This window comes from Larus michahellis, chromosome 5 (genome assembly GCF_964199755.1).
Source record: "Larus michahellis chromosome 5, bLarMic1.1, whole genome shotgun sequence".
Taxonomy (NCBI): domain Eukaryota; kingdom Metazoa; phylum Chordata; class Aves; order Charadriiformes; family Laridae; genus Larus; species Larus michahellis.
In genome coordinates this window covers 11,542,103-11,552,522 of record NC_133900.1, presented here as the reverse complement: position 1 = coordinate 11,552,522, position 10,420 = coordinate 11,542,103, and the positions used below count along the sequence as shown (strand labels likewise).

The 10,420-nt window shown below is 42.4% G+C and overlaps 2 protein-coding genes across 5 annotated transcripts; one reads left to right on the top strand and one right to left on the bottom strand.

Annotated features, from left to right (window-relative positions):
• Positions 1-241: 241 nt before the first annotated feature.
• On the top strand, positions 242-8,026 carry ABRAXAS1 (abraxas 1, BRCA1 A complex subunit). 3 transcript variants are annotated; one of them, XM_074588754.1, is made up of 9 exons: positions 242-573; positions 1,638-1,728; positions 3,067-3,103; positions 4,088-4,154; positions 4,824-5,017; positions 5,675-5,794; positions 6,113-6,197; positions 6,695-6,803; positions 6,956-8,026. In XM_074588754.1, the coding sequence occupies exons 2-9, from the start codon at positions 1,698-1,700 to the stop codon at positions 7,381-7,383; spliced, it is 1,071 nt and encodes a 356-aa protein (XP_074444855.1). In that variant the 5' UTR covers positions 242-573; positions 1,638-1,697; the 3' UTR covers positions 7,384-8,026. The 3 variants fall into 3 exon arrangements, with proteins under 3 accessions (XP_074444855.1, XP_074444853.1, XP_074444854.1); XM_074588752.1 differs by lacking the exon at positions 242-573 and adding an exon at positions 781-982 and having other exon boundaries at positions 1,539-1,728; XM_074588753.1 differs by lacking the exon at positions 242-573 and adding an exon at positions 804-982.
• On the bottom strand, positions 8,019-10,332 carry MRPS18C (mitochondrial ribosomal protein S18C). 2 transcript variants are annotated; one of them, XM_074588761.1, is made up of 6 exons: positions 10,229-10,332; positions 10,086-10,138; positions 9,097-9,180; positions 8,616-8,673; positions 8,222-8,281; positions 8,019-8,138 (listed from the first exon to the last, which is right to left on the bottom strand). In XM_074588761.1, the coding sequence occupies exons 1-6, from the start codon at positions 10,278-10,280 to the stop codon at positions 8,062-8,064; spliced, it is 384 nt and encodes a 127-aa protein (XP_074444862.1). In that variant the 5' UTR covers positions 10,281-10,332; the 3' UTR covers positions 8,019-8,061. The 2 variants fall into 2 exon arrangements, with proteins under 2 accessions (XP_074444862.1, XP_074444860.1); XM_074588759.1 differs by having other exon boundaries at positions 10,086-10,320.
• Positions 10,333-10,420: the final 88 nt, after the last annotated feature.

Sequence of the window (10,420 nt, the reverse complement as noted above, 5' to 3'; positions counted from 1 at the left end):
CAGTCTATACCTTAGGAAAAAGTGGTACAATTTGCCGCTGTCTGATTATTGTTTAGCAGTACTACAATTTATTAGGTTATTAACTCGGAAGACTCCCACCACGATCCTGAACAGTACAGTGCACCTCCAGACGTACTCACAGCTGCATGTCCTGTTTCAAAAGGTACAACCTTGTTACGGACCGGAGCTCAGCCAGTGCCATGCCTTCTGATAGCGCAGGCTGGCGTGACACAATCCTCCCACTCCAAAGACATGAAGACAGCTCGCTCCACCCGCGCTCCCCGATGGATGATGCGGGCCAGGCAGCTCGGTTTAAATGCTGGCTTGATGCCTTACTAAAGCTCGTAGTACAGATCAACGAGGTCTATAAGTGCAGATCCTGTGGAGCCCTCTCAGGTCCCAGAGCCCGCAGGCAGGCAACCGGCAGGCCTCACTGAGGCCAGCACACTCCACCTTGCCCCCGGGAACGAGCCCTCGCTGCTGCTCCTCCGGCCCTTCCCTCCAGAAGCCACCCGTGAGACGCCGGGGGGACTGAGCAGCCTTCCTCAACCCGAGCATTGCTTCACCTTAAGGGTAAAAACAAACCGGCAGCTTAGATTTAAGAATTACCCCGTTTCAGGGAAACCGAAAGGGCTAGTTTATGGCGCGAGCTCCGCCGGGCAGGGGGCGGGAAGAGGCCGGGAGAGCGAGGGAGGGCTGAGGTGGGCGCGGAGGGTCAGGCCTGCCGCAGCCCCGGGAAAGTCTGCTCTCCGCGCCCCGCAGGCCGCCTCCTCTCCCCGCCGCTGCTCCCTCGCGGGAGGGGATGTGCCCGACCGGGCCCGGCCCGGCCCTGCCCTGCCGCCGGCGGCCGCTGGGGGCTCCCGCCGCCGCGGCGCGGCCCGCCATTGTCGGGGGCATGGAGGGCGAGAGCACGTCGGCCCTGCTCTCGGGCTTCGTCTTCGGCGCCCTCGCCTTCCAGCACCTCAGCACCGACTCGGACACGGTGGGTGCCGCGGTCCCCGCCGGCGGGAAGGGACGGGGCGGGGCGGGTCATGGCGGGCGGGGGGAGCGGAGGGAGGGGCGGCCGTCGGAGGCGCGGGCAGCCCGCCGCCGCCATGGCGGAGCCGCCGCCGGGCCTCCCCCGGCCCCCACCGGGAACCCGCTGCCGGGGAGGGCCCCACAGACACCCGGGGTCTCGCTGCATGCCGTGCTGGAACAGGGCTTTGCAGCGTATTCCCTCCTCGCTGCAATGGAGGTGGCTTTCCGTGCTGACGAATGCCGGGAAATCGTGGGGTTTTGGTTTTTTTTTTTTTTTGGCTTTTAAAACGGGGAGGTGCGGGCCAGCGAACGGCCGGCGACAGCCAGGGACTGACCGAAATGCGGGTCAGGCCTTCTGGGCTAAGCCTCGGAGGCGGGCATCACCTGCACCGCCACAAACTGCTCGCTTGTGAAGGAAAACAGGAATGGAAAATAGCTCAGTACACATTCCAACTTTTTTTTTTTTTCCTTAAATGCAGTGAGAACCTACTCTGTTTAAAAAAACCCATTCATTTTGACAGCTTTTTTCCTCTCCTGAAGACAGCGTTTACACTGTGAATAACAAAGTCCCATTCAATGCTGCTGTTAATGCGAACTTTTTCTTCTCTCCACCTCTAAAGGAAGGTTTTCTCCTTGGAGATGTGAAAGGTGAAGCCAAGAACAGCATTACTGACTCACAAATGGATGATGTTGAAGTTGTTTATACAATCGGTTAGTCTGTCCACATTTAATACCGCGCTTGGGTTTGCTGCTTGCTTACAGCAGGATCAAAGCTGCTAGATCCTGGGTTCCACATTGACAGAAAAAAACAACACAAAACAAAAAACAACAAAACTCCCACATGAAAGAGTTACTTTGTAGCATTTTAACTGATAAAAAAATTTACAATTTTACTGCAGAAAATAATTTAACAAAAACACTAGTTCTTAGTTCCTTGAATAGCTCATCTTTGACAAATATTTTGCTACATTAAAGGTAATTTAGGGCTTACACTCCTTCTTCGTCTTGGCCACATCACAAACTTTCCTGGACTAGATTTGCCCTGGAAAAACTTGGCCTGTTTCAGTGATGTGAACTATAACATGTTAGCATCTAATTTGGAATTTATTTACCTAATTTGGAACTTATTGTGTGTGAATGCTGCAAACAATTCATTTATTTCACTGAGCAGATGCCAGATGCATTTTTCTTGATTTTATACTAGCCCATAACAAAAACATCTGTATACATGCATACACATTTAACTCCATTCCTTTAAAATGCAGTTACACAAAAAGAAAGAAAACAAGGCAATACAGTGTGTACCCTCTTTCCAATCTTCCTGAAAAAACAGTAGGGAGAAGTTCCATCCCATTTGCTAGTTTTACCCTAGTTTACAATTATGGTGTAACACTTTCCTCCACTGAGTCTCACAAATGAAACAAAAATAAGGGGAAATTTTTGTGGTGGCATCGATCAAGTTACCCAGAGTCTCATCATCACATTCACATAGGCAGAGTTAGTTGCTACAAAGTTTGGGGTTTTTTTAGTTAACTTGTGAAAATGAAAGTAGTGGAGAATTTGGGAAAAGAAAGGGATTTAGAATGCCATTAGATCACTTACTGGTTTTTTTTTTTTCTCGTAGTCAGTCTTCTCATTCTCATTATCTACCCTACGAGTTTCTGTTTTCCAGCCTCATCTTTCTTACTAACAGCATCCATGCCTTGCTGCAGAGTAACTCAAGTGAAATCCTTCATATTACGTACTACTGTACTCAACAGAAAGGAGGGAAAACTAAAGTGCCCAATTTGATTTTTCACTTGATAAAACAGAAAAATGTATTAAAAAACACAGTTTATATAAGTAGTTCCCTTTACATTTGAAAAATTATTTAGAATATTTTTAAAAAATATTTCCTTTCTTAACCTTATTTAATAGATTTTAATGCATTTGATTAAGAATTATATAGCATTCTTTCTTGCTTCTACCAGTTATATTCTGATCATAGCATCCAGAAGAATATACATCTTGAACTGCTGAACCCAGAATAATACTACGTTTCTCTTTCAGATATACAAAAGCATATTCCATGCTACCAGTTGTTCAGGTAAGAATCTTAAGTAAACAGATACGAAAAAGTTAAATGAACCCTACCTTGAATTCATCAAGGGTTAAAGTTACATTACGTTACTGAGAAAAATCACACAGCTATAACTACAGTAGCCATATCAACTCCTTGGAATTACAGATGCAAAATATCTTATGTTATTCCTACCTGGGTTCTCTGTGAGGTTTTTTTGGTGTTTGTCTATGCATACAGAAAGAGAGATATGCCATACTGCACCTTCAGGTGAGCTATGATACCATATAAACTACAGAATAATGTCAACATACTGAAAAAAAAATGTTTTTCTAAAAGCATACACCTCAAAAAAAAAGAAAGAAAAAAGTAGCAGCAGCCATAGGCTTCTAAGGAGGCCAGAAGAAGAAACACTTCTTGACCCCATGGCAGGAGTAGTTTCAAGGACTAGTTATATAGAATACTTAATACTGTAATATATAATAATACTAATATAATAACACTATATAATAATATAGTATTACTCTAATAAATAATAATGTTATAATACTTTATAATACTAGTTATTTATAATACTAAATAATTCCCATCATAGATGGGAACACAACTGTGCAGGTTTGCACCCTTAGAAGAGGACAATCACAGCATAATTTCCTTCTCAAATATTTCTGAAAGTGAATAAACCCAGATGTTATTAGAAAGGCATTTCATATCAAATTGAAGGCATCTTACTGTTTTGTAGTTAAGAGAGCACAGATGCTACCTTCAACTTGTGTCCCAGTAGCACTGATGCTAGAACAGTATCCAGGTTGTACGAGACCACATATACACAATACATAGCTATTTCAGTAATGAAATTAACTGCACTGTCCTAGCAGATAAGCTGTGTCATGATATCTTTATGCTTACCGGGGAAAAAAGCTATTAAAGTGAGATGACTGCAAGACTACTAGGGAGTAATTAGTTCTACAGTAGCATTTTTTTCCTCTAATTGTCCTAATTTTCTTCTAGCTTTTACAATTCTGCAGGAGAACTGAATGAACTTGCCCTGAAGAAAATACTATCGGGCTGTAAGAAGGTATTTATTTTCAAACCTAAACCATACCAAGAAGGTTACTCAGATTTTTGGGGCTGTTCTGCATACCTCGTGTATCAAGGTGTTTTTTTCTCTCCTCTTTTTAAAAAAAAAAATCTTGTATCTAGTCCCTCACACTGCTGGGCAAGGCAGCTGCATCATCTTTCCTCCCTGAAAGAACAGTTGAGATTAATTTTTCACTAGGGTTTGCCTACATATACGTCAACTTTATTTTTTCTTACTCATTTCTCAAGCAACCAGTTCAAGTATCCCAAAGGAATTCTACTGATTTCTAGATGAAGATCAGTTAGGTCAGCTCACTCAAGTGGTTAAGTGCCACTTGACCAAAAAGAAAAATTTGCAGTCTTCTCCACAGAAGAAAGGTTCACAAGGGGAAAGTAGAAGCTGGAAGAGTGACAGAGAGCAAGATAGCAGAATCAAGTTTGCAGAGCTTCAGTACAGAAAACAGGCCAGTTCAAGACATGGTTTTGAAGGAAAAAGAGAAGTTGTCATACTGGCATTAGGCTTAGATGGTTTTGAGTGTTTCAACTAACTGCTTGAATATGTACAGTTCAGATTCATGACTTTGTACTGTATCCTCTAACTTGCTTCAATATGACACACAGGGACAGCATGATTCAACAGTAATAATGAGTTTTCTTCTGCCTGCAGAATGTAATAGGATGGTACAAATTCAGACGTAACACGGACCAGACTATGACATTCCGGGAAAGACTTCTTCATAAGAATTTACAGTCACATCTATCAAATCAGGGCCTTGTATTCCTTTTATTAACCTCTAGCGTGATGACAGAAAGCTGTTCTACTTACAGACTGGAACATGCCTTACATCGTCCACAAGAAGGGTAATTGGTTTGTTCTCTAGTTTTAACAAAGCAGTAGCACAGCATGTGCCACCACTTGGAACAGTTTGGTTTTTTCTTTGTTGCAGCTGAGTTATTGTTAACACTGCTTATTTTAGCCTTAAAACTTAAACATTAAATAAGATTATGCGTTATATTGCTAGAGCTCAGTTGAAATCTTACCCTGGAGTTCTGATCAGGGATTTGCCCTTGTAACTATCTGTAGTGACAGTGTCAGTGGTCAGGCACTGTCAGTGCACTTATGCACATAAGCTGTTCTTGATCAATTTTGTGTTAAGTATGGGAGTGCAACTATGCATGGTGTTCACCTTCACATAGCATTGAAATATTTAAATTGGTGGTAATTTTCAGTTATCTTCAGAGATATGCTGCCCATAGGCTATGCTTAACAAGCAAGTTGCATTGTTATGTGACTCAAACCCAGAAACAGGGGGGGGGAAAAAACCCAAACCTAGAGGCATTGCTCGGTCGTTTTGCTCTTGCAGTTTGCCTTTAGCTGTAAGTGATGTGATACATTCAGCAAGACCTCACTATATTGTAAACCTCCATCTGGGATGCTTAATGGTCAAGAACTTTTAACTATCAAAGAGAGGCCTTTGGATGTTAATAAGTTATGTTCTCATACTCCTGCTTTTTAAGTCTTTTCCAGAAAGTTCCTTTGGTGGTTACCAACTTGGGTATGGCAGAACAGCAAGGTTACAGAACAGTGTCTGGTTCCTGTATATCTTCTGGCTTTGTGAGAGCAGTAAGACAACACAGGTACAATATATGCCATATTTAATGGTAGCTATAGCTTTCGGATAAGGATAGTTATCTTTCTATAAAAGTATTTAAGTGCTTTTGCAGATGCTACAGCCATACCCTGCTCACTTGTTGACCTGTTCCCTGCAATTATGTACCTTTCCAAGGTACTTGGAAATCAGTTAAGTCCCATACTTTGCCATGAGAGCAGCTGTCTGTCTCAACATAGGCACCTAGTGTTGAAGCTCAAAATGCTTCTTTATTCATTATAGCTCCTAGTAAGCAAGCACTAGGATCATTAACTTGCAATTACACAATTATATTCTTGGTCTACAGGTCAGAATTCTTTTACGAAGATGGATCCTTACAAGAGGTTCATAAGATAAATAAGATGTATGCCACCTTGCAGGAGGAACTGAAGGTAAGTCAAGCATACCTGCCTATACCATCACCTTTGGCAGTACTACAAGTCTAGCAAAGGGTACACCATCTTGCACTAAATGATGAACAAAGCTGTGTCTTGGAAGCACGTATTGAAAAATCAGGGAGTTCCATGTACTATTAGCTGTACACCGAGCTCTCAAAGTTGAAGACTTAAGTTTCCATGTGATCAAAAGTACACTGATAAATCCTCAAGTCCAGTGATAAATTCTCACAAGAGGATTATTTTGAAGGAGGACTATCTGTAATTTGTCAGAACTCCTTTGCTTAGATGGGAACAAGTAAAACATCTTGTACCTCATTCAACGCAAGGCTTAAGTTATCATCTCTAAAATCCATCTCAAGGTCATTATTTAAGCTTTTTAATACTTTGTGTCCAACTTTTAAAGTCATGAGTACCTTTAAGGATTTTGCAACAAGCTTAAAATAAGCTTCTGTGAATACTGTTAGTTCCATCAAATGCTCTTTTCCTTGTAGAAAATATGCTCTACAGTCGAAGCCAGTGAACGATCTGTAGAGAAACTTTTAGCAGAAGTGAGCCAATTAAAAGAAGAAGTAAAGAGGAAAAAGCAGCGAAGTTGTTTAGGTAAGTAAGTTAAATAAATGCCAATCTTAGCAAGACTTACAAAGATGATTCAGTTGTCAGAAGCACAAAACACTGCTGAACTTGAGGCAGCCAAAACAGTAGAAGTGTGCAAGAGGGACTGCAACTCTAGTTTGTTTTTCCCCCCCCCCCAGGAGAAAACAGAAACTACCCAGAAGAACCAAAGGAGAACGTTCTCCTTTGTCAGGCACTGCAAACATTTTTCCCCAATTCTGGACTTCAGGCATGCATTGTTTCCTTTAAAGGCCAACAGATATCCAAGAACTGCTGTAACATTGACCATAATATTAACATCATGGACAAACTGACTCTCATGGTAGAGGAAAGAGACTTCACTGAAGCTGAAACAAGACACCTAACCAAGCGTAAAGTCAGAGGGACCACAACAGGATCAAAGTCATTCAAGAAATCCAGATCGCTGCAACTTCACCAAAAATTACTTCGAGACCAAGAGGACAGTGACCAGGAAAGGAAGATTATGCTGAGTAGCACTGAAACAGATGAGGACGTGTTGGAAAAAATTACAGACACAAATGAATACCCACAATCTCCTACTTTCTGATCTGTCAATGATTTATCCAGGTGACTTTGCACCTAAAGCTACTGACAGGATATTCAAGGGACATATCAATTTATAGTACTGCAGGGATTAAAAAAACAGTGCATTTTTGCAGGACATACAGAGATGACATTCCCTTGTTTTGCCTTCCAGAGTTAAATCTGTATTCACTCTCAGGGTTTAAAGACAATGCTAGTGGGATGTTAGCATTCATATAACCCTGTCGCATACTGCCTTGGAGTAAGACAACTTCAAGCTGCTGTTGAAGCAGTACTACCCTTCCCTCAGCAGACGATGCAGGGAGAGTCAAATGAATACAGGTATCACGCTTAACAGAACAAGCTGTCTACATAACTTGTCACAATTTAAATGCTTTCATTTATCCTTAGCTATCTACTACTTGTTTATTTTCTCCCCCTTCCAATCCATCAAGGGAAAAACCGCCACCTGAACTTTATCAAGACCTGTGAGTGGAGGAAGTGGTCCACACAGGTGCCGATTTCTGCTATTGCTTTTGTATTTCGTACTTCCTTCGGACAATTTTAGAGACTTGACACTTCATAAAAAAGCATCTGACATCCACCCTTCAGTCAGTGATGCATTATGCTAGCCAACCACATTTCCAGTAAACAAGGATAGAAACATGAAAAGTAGTTTTATTGTTTATTTCTTGACAGAATATTACTCTGGATACTTGACATTACATATCTTGGGGTCTGTGAGAAATGATGGGTTCTTAAACATAACTGGCATAAATCCTGTAAAAAAATAAGATGGAGGTTTTTTTTTTAACAGGAAAGTAGTCTTCACTTAAAAAAGTCAAGAGCATAATCATACTTACCAAATACCTGAGCTCTTTTAATGGCTTTTGTAATTTCCTTCTGCTTCTTGTTGCACAAGCCTAAAGAGAGAAATTATTTTCAGTCTCTTAAATCAACGATAACCAAACCATTAGTTTAAAGGGTAAAGAGATATTACTGACAATTTCCTCTATCTCTGTCTAAGCCTTCCTAGAAAAATGCATGTGTGCTTATACTGTTAAATACAAAAAAAAACCATAAAATTAAGGGATATTTTCATTCCTTGATGAAAGCTATTAAGTCAGAGGAACACTATTACAAAATCTATAGAGTTAGCAGTAGTTACTTTTGGAAAGATAACTGATACACAGTTACTTGGATTCACTAGAACATTAATAGTAACTAGTAAATGATTTAATTTAATACTTCACGTACCTGTTATATGTCTGCCATAAATGCAGCCAGTATATGGAGAAACAAACTGGGAAAGAAGCTGTTTAAAATTAAGAAGTCCAAAGTCAGTCTAAGAAGTTGTTTTAGAGATCTTTAGTTTATTTTACTACTTGCATTCTATTTTTCATTTTTTTGATCTGTTTTTACAAAACTCAGTTCTACCTAGAGACATGAAAAAGCATAGCTTGGAGTTAGACAGTGTTTTATATGTGATAACATTTAAGCAATATGACAGTGGAATTAGAATTGCAGACTCTGGTAAACAACAAAGGTGACATCTGCATGTAGAACTAGTAGATAGAACAGCTTATCACAACTACATTATTTGACCCTTAACTGCACACAGCTCGTAAGTTTTAAATGCCTACACATATGAATTTTCATTTATGCTGACTTCCTACGCACACATTTAAAAACAGTAAACCACTTACCTTCATCAGAGGACACAAATATTTAAACTCACCTGCACATTCTTGTAGTCCACCTTTATTCCACATAAGACACATTTTTTAGGAGGCTCTTTATAGGGGTTCTCCATTTGTATAGGCTGAAATTAGAGAATTATTAACATCTATAAGCTTCACAAGAAAATAAAGAATGTTTCTTATTTTTATCCTTTGGGCAAAACATGCCTTGAAACCAAAAAAGATATTTAGTGCATTGTTGAAATTTTTCAGCAACTTTCTTATCTCTATTTCTCTAACATACTAATTGGTACATAGCAATCTAAAAGACTTCTCACAGCTACAGGGTCTTAGTAATAATGACAATGTAACAAGTCAGCTAAAGCAATCAACAGGACAGCGCTTACACCGGTCACTTAGAAGGCAGTAACTACAGAATCTGATAGTAAGGTAGTTCTGTCTGGTAAGTCGTATGAGATTTTTTAGAAAATAGCTTCCAAACAAATAGCCAGAGGGAGCTCCTGTCTGCTCACACACTTCTAAGAGATTCCCAAATATCCCCCAAACCCTGAAAGGCTCCTCAAGCTTCAGAACACACCCAGCACCAAATCCTCGCAAGATATAAGCGAAAAGAGAAATTTCATTTTTTTGCAGACATAGAATTTAGGCAGAGAAAGACTTTTTGCTGGTACTGAACAATGCATTTTTATGACATAACCACACCTTCTGCATTCTCTGAAGGCTTTTTCTCAGCTATATACAGGAAATTGGCTGGCGCTGCCAGAGGTTTTGCTTCATGCTCGAGTTCCTGAGAGCGCTGTGACCACAGTTAAGGTACTGATCAAGGGCACCTCAGCTTCAACACCTGCCGACCTCCCACCGCGCGGGGCTCCCGCTCAGTAACGCGCCGCGGAACCGAGCTCAGGTTTTTCAGGAGCCCGAGCTACACGAAGGCCGCAGCAAGGCGCTTCTGGCCCCCCTGCTGCCCGGCCGGGGCCCCTCCAGTGGGGAAGGCCTGAGCACAGGCCGTACCGGAGCCGCTCCTCACCTGGTCGGGCCGCCCCTCATGCTGCGGGCGGCGCGGCCGCTCCCACAGCGCCGCTGCAAGGGAAAGAGCGACATAGTTAGTGGCGGGACAGACCAGCCCCATGGGCCGGCCCGCCCGCCCTGCCCGAACCGGGAGGAACGCACCGGGCACCAGCCGCCGCCAAGGCCTGCCCGCTACCACCGCCTGCGCCGCCATACTGCGCGCCGCCCGCAAGCGCTACTTCCGCCTGTGCGTCATCCCTGCCCGCCCTACCGCCTCGCTAAACGCCATTCGCTGGCCAATGGGGTCGCGGCCCGCCCTACTTGAGGCAGGTGATTGGCCGCTGCGTGGCGACG